Source organism: Chlorocebus sabaeus, chromosome 29 (assembly GCF_047675955.1).
Source record: "Chlorocebus sabaeus isolate Y175 chromosome 29, mChlSab1.0.hap1, whole genome shotgun sequence".
NCBI classification, from domain to species: Eukaryota; Metazoa; Chordata; class Mammalia; order Primates; family Cercopithecidae; genus Chlorocebus; species Chlorocebus sabaeus.
In genome coordinates, this window is record NC_132932.1 from 22,125,047 (window position 1) to 22,139,279 (window position 14,233).

The 14,233-nt window shown below is 50.1% G+C and overlaps 1 protein-coding gene across 3 annotated transcripts in view; it reads right to left on the reverse strand.

Annotated features, from left to right (window-relative positions):
• The window catches only part of AP3B2 (adaptor related protein complex 3 subunit beta 2), a 50,790-nt gene extending 36,990 nt beyond the window's left edge, over positions 1–13,800 (reverse strand). The window contains exon 1 of one of the 3 annotated variants that reach the window (XM_007990242.3): positions 13,429–13,782. In XM_007990242.3, the coding sequence (XP_007988433.3) occupies positions 13,429–13,541 (113 nt within the window). In that variant the 5' untranslated portion in view covers positions 13,542–13,782. Of the gene's footprint in view, positions 1–13,428 lie in introns of all 3 variants that reach the window. The other 2 variants (XM_007990243.3, XM_037987782.2) reach the window with 2 other exon arrangements.
• Positions 13,801–14,233: the final 433 nt, after the last annotated feature.

Sequence of the window (14,233 nt, forward strand, 5' to 3'; positions counted from 1 at the left end):
TAGCCGGGTATGGTGGTACACACCTGTAATCCCAGCTACTCAGGAGGCTGAAGCACAAGAATCACTTGAACCCAGGAGGCAGAGGTTGCAGTGAGCTGAGATCATGCCACTACACTCCAGCCTGGGCGACAGAGGGATACTCCATCTCAAAAAAAAGAAAAAAAGGAACTGATATACATGTATAAGGTCTCTCTCCAGCATTCACTGTCAGGGCTGCTACAAGCCCATCTGCCATCTGCATGCCCCTCCAGGTAGACACAGCCCTGAGCTGTTGCTCCCTGTTCCATGTGTGGATCATGGGCTGGTATTCCTTGGCCAGATGCCCTTGTGCACATGAACAATGTGCCTAACCATACTCAGAGGATGATCAAGAAGTGATCAGAGAATTGTGAATAAACCCATGAAAAAAGAATGTGTCTATATACAGCTGATAGAGTTGTGTGAAACTGATGCACTCATATGTTGCCAAGACAATTCCAAAATGTGGTGAGCAGCTGTGTGTGGGGACTCGCACAAACTAATTTCGCAGATGACACTCTGGTAACCCACAGCTTTGACCCAGGCACAAGAATTCAGCTTGAGAAATATCACCAGTGATAAAAATTAAAAATCAGGCCAGGCACAGTGACTAACGCCTGTAATCCCAGCACTTTGGGAGGCCGAGGCGGGTGGATCACAAGGCCAGGAGATCAAGAGTATCCTGCTAACATGGTGAAACCCCGTCTCTACTAAACATACAAAAAAAATTAGCCAGGCGTGGTGGTGGGTGCCTGTAGTCCTAGCTACTCGGTAGGCTGAGGCAGGAGAAAGGCATGAACCCAGGAGGCGGAGCTTGCAGTAAGCCAAAATCGCACCACCGCACTCCTGCCTGGGCAACAGATTGAGACTCTGTCTAAAAAAAAAAAAATCATTGTGTGCAAAGTTAGTCACAGACATGCAACATTTAGAAATGACAGAAAAGGCCGGGCGCGGTGGCTCAAGCCTGTAATCCCAGCACTTAGGGAGGCCGAGACGGGCGGATCACGAGGTCAGGAGATCGAGACCATCCTGGCTAACACGGTGAAACCCCGTCTCTACTAAAAATACAAAAAAAACTAGCCGGGCGAGGTGGCGGGCGCCTGTAGTCCCAGCTACTCGGGAGGCTGAGGCAGGAGAATGGCGTGAACCCGGGAGGCGGAGCTTGCAGTGAGCTGAGATCCGGCCACTGCACTCCAGCCCGGGCTACAGAGCAAGACTCCGTCTCAAAAAAAAAAAAAAAAAAAAAAAAAAGAAATGACAGAAAATCAGAAATGTTTTCTGTTAGGAGAGGAAAGAACATGGTAACAGCCATAAAGAGGCAAATGACTGCTGCTAATGCTAAGAAATGAGTGACAAATGCTGAGAGGAAGAGAACCCGATACAACACGCGCCTTAGTCACAGGGCTGCAGAAATGCGTGAGTACCTAATGTCAAATGAGAAGAGAGGCACTAAGAAGTCACTATCCCAAGAATTTTAGAAACTGTCTTTCCTAAAGAGATTTTTTATGGAAAGCAAAATAGAAAGATGATGCCTTCCAGCATTATCTGAGGCCCTCACTATCTGTCATGTGAGGACAGAAGAAAATATCCAGCCCCATCATGTTATCTGAAACTCCCCCACCTGGGAGAACGTCCCCCAAATCCGAGGACATCTTCTACTCTCCCAGGGTCAGGCCAGGGCCCAAAGATAATCACCCTCTTACCCTCCCAAACACAGATGAGACTGTGAGTTTCTTAGTGGGTAGGAGGCTGAGCTCAGGACACCTGGGGCATGGGCATAGGTACAGACCATTGAGCTGGGTAGGCCTGGGCAGCACCGAGGGCCTAGGAACAATGACAGAGCTCGGCACCAGCTTCCCTGAGATACAAATGCACAACACTGCACCCCAGGATCCTCCGTACGCACACCCCACAGACAACTACACATTGATACCACCCACATATACCACAGACACTCCCATGTCCCCTGACAGACATACCTACACCTCACGGACAGCTCATACAAACATACCTACAGACCCCACAGACACTCGTAGAATCCATACATAAACCCACAAAATCCTGCCTACACAACACCCAGAGAAACACACTCCCCCACATATAGACACCTACCATAGAAAAACTCTACATACACAAACCCCCACACTTAAACACCCACACAACTCACCTACATACCTACAAACCCCCCAGACATATACCACCACGAGACCTCTCCCCACTCTCCCACACCCTCATAGAGACACACATATCCCATACATGTACCCCACAGACACATATCACAAGATCTCTCCCTGCTGTCCTACACCCTCATAGAGACACACACACCCCACACATGCCCCCTACAGACATAAACCACCACGAGACCTCTCCCTGCCTCCTTACACCCCCATAGAGACACACACACCACACATTTCCCCCCAATACACACGCCACAGTCACATCTAATACACAGACAACTTGGACCAAACTTGGTCTCTCCAGTCTCATTCACCAAAATGGTCCAGGGGACTCCTAGTTGAGATTTTTGATGATAAATGTAGGCTTCTAAGATCAAATATAGCCAGCCCCAGGAGTCCCCTGATCCCCTTCTGAGGGGTCACCCTGGGACAGCTTTTCCCTGGGCTTCCGTGGAAGGAGGGCCAAGTTTGCCCAATCTCCTTTAACTCTGGGTATTCCCTTCCTCACCACACCCAAAAATGCCACGTGTGCCTGTCAAATGCACACACTCCAAGGCATCCTCCCCACCCAGCCTAGTGAGTACATTCCAGGCCCCTGAAGGAGAAGGGGAATGAGAGAGGGCAGGACCACTGGGCCTAAAGCAGCCAGCACAGGCAAGATTGACTGTGAAATATGCACTGACACAGACCACAGCAACCACCTACGGTGAGACCGCCCTGGGCCTCTCATCCTCACTCCCGCCAGCTTCCATTCCCAAGGGGCAGACACAGGGACTAAGGCACAACAACACCCTAAGGCCATGAAACATTATCTCCCATAGTCAGATCCCCTTACACTGGGCTCACTCTGACCTGACCCCTAGTCTGACCTAGCCTGAGGGACTCTTCTGGGGGTGGCTGGAGCCAGCCAGGGGGTCCAGCATGGCACTGGAGGTCAGTCATGCTCACCTCCCTTGATATACACCTCCCTGCCACCTCTTACCACCTAAGTTCCAGTCTACTGGCAGGCAGTGGCTGGCCAAACCCTGTCTGTGCTTTATCCTGTCCCCAAACCTCATCCAGAGCCCACTCCAGTAGGGGCCTATGGGGAGAAAAAGGTCAAGGTGGGACCTCAACCCTCAAATATTTTACTATCCTCCTCTCCTCACTCATACCCTCAGCCCCCATACTGTGCCCCTGACCACCTTCTCTGCCCAGCCTGGACCCTAAATGCCAGCCTAAGCCTCTGTCTGAGGAGGTGGGTCCTGAAGATATCTGGGCTGAGTGCAGCTGCCCATCCCTGGCCTTCCTGGCTATGTGAGTAGGGGGTTCCTGTGGGTTCCTCTATACCGTAGTGGCTGGCTCTGGCTCTGGCCAGCCTCTGGGCAAGGTCCTTCCAGAGATGCTTCTGGGGTCGTGTCTTCCTCCTGGGCCTGCAGCCACCGAAGCTCCTCAGGCTCCAAGGCCTGGTACCAGGGCGGTGGCCCACCTTCGGGAGCCAGCACAGGGCTAGCAGCCTCTCGATCAGGTTCGCAGGCCCCTCTGACCCTGGGCCTCACCACCGCCCCCGGGAGCTGAAGGAATCGCTGCATCAGGTCCTTCTCCAGGATAGGACTGAGCTGGCCAGGGCACTGGGGCTCCTGTCATAGTTGCCAGACGGCCCGCCCCCAAAACTTGGTAACCAGATACTGGCAGGGAGGGAGGCTCCGGTTTCCTTTTCACTGCTCAGAGACAAGGCCTCCGGAGGGACAGAAGGGCAGGGACGGGGAACAAGCCTACCCCCAGTCTCTGGGCAAGGGACTAGAGGGTCAGTGGAGTTGATAGAGAGGTGAGAGATGCCCTCTTCAGCTCCAATCCCACCACCACAATTAGACTGCAGCCTCCTGAGAAATCTTATATACCCTCTTCTCACTGACCCTAGGCATCTTAATCCTCACCTGCCTTTCCAGAACCAATACTTGATTTATTCCTTCCCATCAACCTTCTTTTATCTCTACTTCCTCCTAGCACCCTCGCCCACAACCCCTGTGTCCATCCCTCCAACTGGCTCACATCCTTGGCCCTCTTGTCCCACTAGTCTCTAATGCCACTGGCCTGCCAGTGGTGGGTGGCTTTTTTTTTTTTTTTTTTTTTTTTGAGATCAATTTTCACTCTTGTTGCCCAGGCTGGAGTACAATGGCATGATCTCGGCTCACTGCAACCTCTGTCTCCTGGGTTCAAGCGATTCTCCTGCCTCAGCCTCCCAAGTAGGTGGGATTACAGGCATACGCCACCACGCCTGGCTAACTTTTGTATTTTTAGTAGAGACGAGGTTTCTCCATGTTGGTCAGGCTGGTCTGAAACTCCCAACCTTAGGTGATCTGCCCACCTCAGCCTCCCAAAGTGCTGGGATTACAGGTGTGAGTCACTGCACCTGGCCTGGCTGGCTTTATTCACTGTATTTGAAACCCCTTTGACCCTCAAGTCCCCATTCCCAGCCTTGCCCTTATGGCTTCACTACCTGGTTCCCAAAAAAGGGAAAGGCTTTAGATGAAATCCCCTGGATCTCCCTGCCCCAGACTCCCATCCATCTGTATTTATTTACTTATTTATTTATTTATTTAGAGATGGAGTCTCACTCTGTTGCGCCCAGGCTGGAGTGGAGTGGTGCCATCTCAGCTCACTGTAATCTCCGCCTCCCCGGTTCAAGTGATTCTCCTGCTTCAGCCTCCTGAGTAGCTGGGATTACAGGCATTCGTTACCACAACTGACTAATTTTTGTATTTTTAGTAGAGGGGGGGTTTTGACATGTTGGCCAGGCTAGTCTCAAACTTTTGATCTCAAGTGCTCTGCCCGCCTTGGCTTCCCAAAGTGCTGGAATTACAGGCATGAGCCACTGTACCCAGTCTCCATCTGCATTATACTCTCCTCTCCTCCTGCCCTCTTCCCTCTAGGCAGAGCTGGTCCTCCCTGCTTCCAGGCTAGACCTCCCACCCAGCTCAGTAAGCCTCCCCTCCCATCACTCAGCGTTCTGTACTTCCTTTCTTCCCTTCAGCCTCTTTCTCACCAATTGCTCCTTCCCATCAGCTGTTAAACTTGCTCGAGGCTCTCCCAGTCTAATATTAACAATAAACAAAAACATGGAGTCATACATTTTAGGAAACAAAAAAAAAAAACCCAAAATAACAAAATAGACAAACTTCCTTGAACTGAGGTTCTCCTCCAGCAGCTTTCTCTTTTACAGTCAAATTTCTTGAAAGCAAAATTCCCATCCACTGTTTTATCTATTCGCCTCCTATGTGATCCTTTATTCATTTAAATCTGGCTTTAGATGCCGATTTAGAATTTGGAGTTGAAGGGTCATGATCTCTGCAACTTAAAATGGTTCAACCAAAAAAAGTATATGAATAGATGGTTAGATAAAGCAAATATGGCACGATGTCAATGACGGTTGAATCTAGATGTATGATATACATGTGTTCATTGTACTATTAATTTCATTTTTCTATATGTTTTAAATCATGTACAACAGAATGTTGGGAAATAAATAATCTAGCTCCTGTTCTCCACATTTTGCCAGAATTTGTCTCCCAGGGCAGAAGGTGGGGAATAGAGTAGAAAGGAATTGAGCTCTTCTTTGTCAACCAATGGTCATAATTTTTTTTCCTTGTTTGATTTGACCTTAATGGGCATTGCAACTACTGACCACTCCCTCCTTGAAATTACACTGTTTTCTTTCAGCCTTTAGTTCACTTCTTGGGTACCTTGAAACACTTTCCACTGTTCTCTGGTCACCTCTAATGTTGGTATCTTCAGGGTTCTGACTTATGCAGTGTCTGAACTCATTTTATACCTTCTCCCTGAGTTATCTTCACTTCTGTGGCTTTAATTAACATATATATGTTAATAATTCCCTAATCTCTCTCCTGGAACCAAAATCGTAATACCCAGCTACCTAATAGGGTAATATGACCCTCAGAGTTTACAATCTCAGTATGTCCAAAGCTGGGCTCAACATTAATTTTCCACAAATTTACTTGTAACATCTTTATTTCCAATTACACCATCATTCATCCAGTTGCAGGAACTAGTAACCTGAGTAACATCCTTGTCAGCCCTCTGAGCCCAAGCTAAGCCATCATATCCCCTGTGACCTGCACTATACATCCAGAGGGCCTGAAGTAACTGAAGAATCACAAAAGAAGTGAAAATGGCTTGTTCCTGTCTTAACTGATGACACTACCTTGTGAAATTCCTTCTCCTGGCTCATTCTGGCTCAAAAGCTCCCCCACTGAGCACCTTGTGTCTCCGGCCCCTGCCCACCAGAGAACAACCCCCTTTGACTATAATTTGACTACCCAAATCCTATAAAACGGCCCCACCCCTATCTCCCCTTGCTGACTCTTTTTTCAGACTCAGCCAGCCTGCACCCTGGTGATTAAAAAGCTTTATTGCTCACACAAAGCCTGTTTGGTGGTCTCTTCACATGGACGTGCATGAAATTTGGTGCCATGACTTGGATCGGGGGACCTCCCTTGGGAGATCAATCTCCTGTCCTCCTGCTCTTTGCTCTGAAAAGAAAGATCAACCTACAACCTCGGGTCCTCAGACAAACCAGCCCAAGGAGTATCTCACCAATTTTAAATAGGATAAGCGGCCTCTTTTTACTCTCTTCTCCAGCCTCTCTCACTATCCCTCAGCCTCTTTCTCCTTTCAATCTTGGCGCCATCTTTCAGTCTCTCCCGTCTCTTAATTTCAGTTCCTTTCCTTTTCTGGTAGAGACAGAGGAGATGCGTTTTATCCGTGAACCCAAAACTCCGGCACCGGTCACGGACTCAGGAAGACAGTCTTCCCTTGGTGTTTAATCACTGTGGGGACGCCTGCTTGATTATTCACCCACGTTTTGGAGGTGTCTGATCACCACGGGGATGACTGCCTTGATCCTTCACCCTTTGTGGCAAGTACCACTTTTTGGGGGGCAAGCACCCCCCACCCCTTCTCCACTTTCCTGGGGGGCAAGCACCCCTGACCCCTTCTCTCTGTGTCTCTACCCTCTCTTTTCTCTCCACTTTCCTGGGGGGCAAGCACCACCCACCCCTTCTCTCCATGTCTCTACCCTCTCTTTTCTCTGAGCTTGCCTCCATCACTATGGGTAACATTCCACCCTCCATTCCTCCTTCTTCTCCCTTAGCCTGTGTTCTCAAGAACTTAAAACCTCTTCAATTCACACCTGACCTAAAACCTAAATGCCTTATTTTCTTCTGCAATGCCGCTTAACCCCAATAGAAACTCGACAATGATTCCAAATAGCCAGAAAACGGCACTTTCGATTTTTCCATCCTACAAGATCTAGGTAATTCTTGTCGTAAAATGGGCAAACGGTCTGTGGTGCCTGATGTCCAGGCATTCTTTTACACATCTGTCCCTCCCTAGTCTCTGTTCCCAATGCGACTCGTCCCAAATCCTCCTTCTTTCCCTCCTGCCTGTCCCCTCAGTCCCAACCCCAAGCATTGCTGAGTCTTTTCAATCTTCCTTTTCTACCAACCCATCTGACCTCTCACCTCATCCCCAGAATACTCCTCAGGTGACTCCCCACCAGGCTGAATCAGACTCCAATTCTTCCTCAGCTTCTGCTCCTCCGCCCTATAATCCTTCTATCACCTCCTCTCCCCACACCCAGTCCGGCTTACAGTTTTGTTCCACGACTAGCCCTCCCCGACCTGCCCAACAATTTCCTCTTAAAGAGGTGGCTGGAGCTAAAAGCATAGTCAAGGTTAATGCTCCTTTTTCTTTATCCGACCTCCCCCAAATCAGTTAGCATTTAGGTTCTTTTTCATCAAATATAAAAACCCAGCCCAGTTCATGGCTCGTTTGGCAGCAACCCTGAGACACTTTACAGCCCTAAATCCTAAAAGGTCCAAAGGCTATCTTATTCTCAATATACATTTTATTACCCAATCTGCTCCCAACACTACATAAAACTCCAAAATTTAAATTCCGACCCTCAAACCCCACAACAGGACTTCATTAACCTCACCTTCAAGGTGTACAATAATAGAATAGAGGCAGCCAAGTAACAGTGTATTTCTGAGCTGCAAGTCCTTGCCTCCACTGTGAGAGAAACCCTAGCCCCATCTCCAGCACACAAGAACTTCAAAATGCCTAAGCTGCAGCAGTCAAGCATTCCTATAGGACCTTCTCCATCAGGATCTTGCTTCAAGTACCAGAAATCTGGCCACTGGGCCAAGGAATGCCCGCAGCCTGGGATTCCTCCTAAGCCTTGTCCCATCTGTGCGGGACCCCACTGGAAATCGGACTGTCCAACTCACCCGGCAGCCACTCCCAGAACCCCTGGAGCTCTGGCCCAATGCTCTCTGACTGATTCCTTCCCAAATCTTCTCGGCTTAGCGGCTGAAGACTGATGGTGCCCAATCACCTCGGAAGCTTCCTGGACCATCACAGATGCTTTGGGTAACTCTTACAGTGGAGGGTAAGTCTGTCCCCTTCTTAATCAATGGAGGCTACCAACTCCACATTACCTTCTTTTCAAAGGCCTATTTCCTTTGCCTCCATAACTGTTGTGGGTATTGACGGCCAGGCTTCTAAACCTCTTAAAACTCCCCAACTCTGGTGCCAACTTGGACAATATTCTTTTATGCACTCCTTTTCAGTTATCCCCACCTGCCCAGTTCCCTTATTAGGTTGAGACATTTTAACTAAATTATATGCTTCCCTGACTGTTCCTAGGCTACAGCCACACCTCATTGCTGCCCTTTTCCCCAGTTCAAAGCCTCCTTCGCATCCTCCCCTTGTATCTCCCCACCTTAATCCTCAAGCATAGGACACCTCTATTCCCTCCTTGGCAACCGATCATGTACCCCTCACCATCCCATTAAAACCTAATCACCCTTACCCTGCTCAACGCCAATATCCCATCCCACAGCAGGCTTTAAAAGGATTAAAGCCTGTTATCACTTGCCTGTTACAGCATGGCCTTTTAAAGCCTATAAACTCTCCTTACAATTCCCCCATTTTACCTGTCCAAAAGTTGGACGAGTCTTACAAGTTAGTTCAGGATCTGCATCTTATCAACCAAATTGTTTTGCCTATCCACCCCATGGTGCCAAACCCATATACTCTCTTATCCTCAAAACCTCCCTCCACAACCCATTATTCTGTTCTGGATCTCAAACATGCTTTCTTTACTATTCATTTGCACCCTTCATCCCAGCCTTTCTTCGCTTTCACTTGGACTGACCCTGACACCCATCAGGCTCAGCAAACTACCTGGGCTGTACTGCCGCAAGGCTTCACGGACAGCCCCCGTTACTGCAGTCAAGCCCAAATTTCTTCCTCATCTGCTACCTATCTCAGCGTTATTCTCATGAAAACACACGTGCTCTCCCTGCTGATCACGTCCAGCTAATCTCCCAAACCCCAATCCCTTCCACGAAATAACAGCTCCTTTCCTTCCTAGGCATAGTTAGATACTTCTGCCTTTGGATACCTAGTTTTACCATCCTGACTAAACCATCATATAAACTCACAAAAGCAAACCTAGCTGATTCCACAGATCCTAAATCCTTTCACCACTCCTTTCCATTCCTTAAAAACAGCCCTAGAAGCTGCTCCCACACTAGCTCTCCCTAACTCATCCCAACCCTTTTTCATACACACACAGCCAAAGTGCAGGGCTGTGCAGTCAGAATTCTTACACAACAGACAGGACCGCACCCTGTAGCCTTTCTGTCCAAACAACTTGACCTTACTGTTTTAGCCTAGTCCACATGTCTGCATGTGGCGGATGCCACTGCTTTAATACTTTTAGAGGCCCTCAAAATCACAAACTATGCTCAACTCACTCTCGACAGTTCTCATAACTTCCAAAATCTATTTTCTTCCTCACACCTGACGCATATACTTTCTGCCCCACTCCACTACCTCTCAGAAAGCCGAACTCATTGCCTTAACTCAGGCCCTCACTCTTGCAAAGGGACTATGCATCAATATTTATACTGACTCTAAATATGCCTTCCATACCATGCACCACCATGCTGTTATATGGGCGAGAAGAGGTTTCCTCACTATGCAAGGGTCCTCCATCATTAATTCCTCTTTAATAAAAACTCTCCTCAAGGCAGATTTACTTCCAAAGGAAGCTGGAGTCATTCACTGCAAGGGCCGTCAAAAGATCCCATCACTCAGGGCAATGTTAATGCTGATAACGTAGCTAAAAAAGCAGGTAGCGTTCCAACTTCTGTCCCTCATGGCCAGTTTTTCTCCTCTTCAGTCACTCCCACCTACTGCCCCACTGAAACTTCCACTTATGAGTCTCTTCCCACACAAGGCAAATGGTTCTTAGCCCAAGGAAAATATCTCCTTCTATCCTCACAGGCCCATTCTATTCTGTTGTCATTTCATAACCTCTTCCATGTAGGTTGCAAGCCACTAGCCTGCCTCTTAGAACCTCACATTTCCTTTCCATTGTGGAAATCTATCCTGAAGGAAATCACTTCTCAGTGTTCCATCTGCTATTCTGCTACTCCTCAGGGATTGTTCAAGCCCCCTCCCTTCCCTACACCTCAAGCTCAGAGATTTACCCCTGCCCAGGACAGGCAAATTGACTTTACTCACATGCCCCAAGTCAGGAAACTAAAATACCTCTTGGTCTGGGTAGACACTTTCACTGGATGGGTAGAGGCCTTTCCCACAGGGTCTGAGAAGGCCACTGCGGTCATTTCTTCCCTTCTGTCAGACATAATTCCTCAGTTTGGCCTTGCCACCTCTATACAGTCCAATAACACACCAGCCTTTACTAGTCAAATCACCCAAGCAGTTTCTCAGGCTCTTGGTATTCAGTGAAACCTTCATACCCCTTACTGTCCTCAATCTTCAGAAAAGGTAGAACAGACTAATGGTCTTTTAAAAATACACATCACCAAGCTCAGCCCCCAACTTAAAAAGGACTGGACAATACTTTTACCACTTGCCCTTCTCAGAATTCGGGGCTGTCTCGGAATGCTACAGGGTACAGCCCATTTGAGCTCCTGTATGGACACTCCTTTTTATTAGGCCCCAGTCTCATTCCAGACACCAGATCAACTTGGCTGTGCCCCAAAAAATTTGTCATCCCTACTATCTTCTGACTAGTCATACTCCTATTCACCATTCTCAACTACTCATAAATGCCCTGCTCTTGTTTACACTGCCGGTTTACATTACTTCTCCAAGCCATCACAACTGATGTCTCCTGGTGCTATCCTCAAACCGCCACTCTTAACTCCCTCTTAAAGTAAATAAATAATCTTTGCTGGCAGGGCTATGCTGAACCTCCTTGGGCACTCTAATTGGATGTCCTGGGTCCTCCCAATTCTTAGTCCTTTAATACCTGTTTTTCTCCTTCTCTAAATTCCATTTAGTTTTTCAATTCATACAAAACTGTATCCAGGCCATCGCCAATAATTCTATAAGACAAATATTTCTTCTAACAACCTCACAATATCACCCCTTACCACAAAATCTTCCTTCAGCTTAATCTCTCCCACTCTAGGTTCCCACGCTGCCCCTAATCCCGCTAGAAGCAGCCCTTTGAGGCTCTGGAGAAGCAGTATCTCTCCATACCACCCCCCTCAAAATTTTTGCTGCCAACACGTCAACACTATTTTATGTTATTTTTCTTATTAATAAAAAGACAGGAATGTCAGGCCTCTGAGCCCAAGCTAAGCCATCATATCCCTTGTGACCTACACATATACATCCAGATGGCCTGAAGGAACTGAAGAATCACAAAAGAAGTGAAAATGGCTTGTTCCTGCCTTAACTGATGACACTACCTTGTGAAATTTCTTCTCCTGGCTCATCCTGGCTCAAAAACTCCCCCACTGAGCACCTTGTGTCTCCTGCCCCTGTCCACCAGAGAACAACCCCCTTTGACTATAATTTGACTACCCAAATCCTATAAAACGGCCCCACCCCTATCTCCCTTTGCTGACTCTTTTTTCGGACTCAGCCAGCCTGCACCCAGGTGATTAAAAAGCTTTATTGCTCACACAAAACCTGTTTGGTGGTCTCTTCACACAGATGTGCATGGAAATCCTCATCTTCTGCCCCTGTCCCTCCCCTCAAACCCCCACCCAATATCCAATTAATCATCAGGTCTGAGGCTTCCTCCTCTTCCACAGCCTCAAATTTTCTGCCTCTCCCCTGGTCTAGGTCACCATCATGCCCGGCCTGTGAACTTCAAGACCCACCTTGCTTGTCTCTTGCTCAATCTGGCCCACCTCCAATCTCTTCTCCACAATGCAGCAGCCTGAGTTCCTTCTAAAACATAAATCTGATTATGTCGCCTGCTTAAAACCCTTCAGGAGTCCTCCCCACCCTCTTTTCTGGTCAGTCCAGTGGCTCACACAGATGGCTCTCAACCTTCCTCAAAGCCCTTTCCTCTGCCTGGAACATACCTCAGGCTCCTGTCTCCCTTCTCTCTGGCACCAGAGACCAGGTCCTCTCCCTGCTTCCACAGCCCCCATTACACTCAACTGTCCCCGACTGCTTTTTTATCTGTGCTCCCCTCTAGAGCAACCTGAGGACAAGAAGGGTCTCATGTTCACAGTTGTATTCCGTGACTAGTTCAGGACTCGACACAGCTGGCTTTTCATAAATGCTTGTAGCAGAATTTACGAATAAACAAATGAAGAAACAAACGAAAGAATCAAAGGTGGGGGAGGGTGTGAAGGTGGAGTTGAACTATAGGGGCAATGCCGGGAGCAGGAATGTGACGGTCGGATGGAGATGGGGACCAGCGGGAGGGGAAATGAATTTGCAGCAGGGGCCAGGCTGGGAGGCTGTGCAAGCACATCCAGGGCCTGCCTTCCTGGAGAGGCCCCAGGCTCAAACTCAAGTTCGCTGACTCAGACTCCTCCCCCACATTTTTGGGAAGCCAACCCGCCTAGCACGAAAAAGGAAGGGAACCCATAACGCAACGCTGCAAACCAGAGAAACACCTGGAACCGGTGGGTTTCTCCTTCCCAAACCGAGCTGGCCCATCCCCCGCCAGCCCCTATCCACCCCGCGCCGCGTCCTAGGGGCCGGGGTGCCAGCGCTACCCGTGCTGGGCCGGGGCTCCAGGCCGCAAGAGGGGGCTCGGCGGGCTTCCGGTCGGCGCGGCCGGGGCGGCGCTGGGTCCGGGCGCTGTCCATGGTGCCCGCGCGCCTCGCACCGGCCCCGGCCCCGGCCCCGGCCCCAGCCCTCCCGCGGGCCTCCTCGCGGGCTCCCTCACCGCTTGTAGTCGGAGGAGAAGATGCCGCCGCTCGCGGGGTCGTGGCCGTACTCGGGCTCCCCGGGGCCAGCGGAGCCGCCCTTGTCTTCGCTGTAGGCGGGGGCGGCAGACATGGGGCGGCCAGAGAGAAGACTTCGCCCAGGAGGAGGTTGCGGGGCCGGAGGCCGGTTGAAGCCGAGGAAGGGAACGCGGGCCGGTACGGGCCGGGCTGGCGAGGCCGGCAGCGCGGCAGGGGTTCAGCAGAGACCACAGTGTGCGGCGGCGGAGGCTGCGCGCGGATTTCTCAATCAGGGCCGCGCGCTGAGGTCTTAAAGGCACCGGCGCCAGCCGAGCGGAGGGCGAGTCCGCGAGGAGGCGACAGGGGCGGTGCAGCAGGGCCTGGCCCCGCCCATCCCTCGGAAATGCCCTCCCTTCAGGGCGTCTTCTGCCCTTTAAAGCGACTTGGCGCATCTCCAGGTCTGAAAGTGGGCGAGGCAGCTGGGCAGACGCTGGGACCATCTTCCCGGGGATGCGGAACACCTGCCCCCACCCCTGACCACCTGGCCTCGGCGGAACGGGTTTCTGGGGCTCCGTTCTCCCCAGACGCGCGAGCGGATGCTCCCCCACGCCGTGGGGGGAAAGCGGAGATCTGGAGAGAAGGCTGTGCCCGCAGGCTGGGAGTTCTAGAGCGGGAAGGGGTCACCGCACCCGAGGACCGGCTTCAGATACCTAAGGACGCTCTCTTTCCCGCCTCACCTTTCCTACAAAATCTGGCTTGGCAGCAGGAAGCTCTTCGGCTTCCTGGAGGTGGCGGAATTTAAGGAAT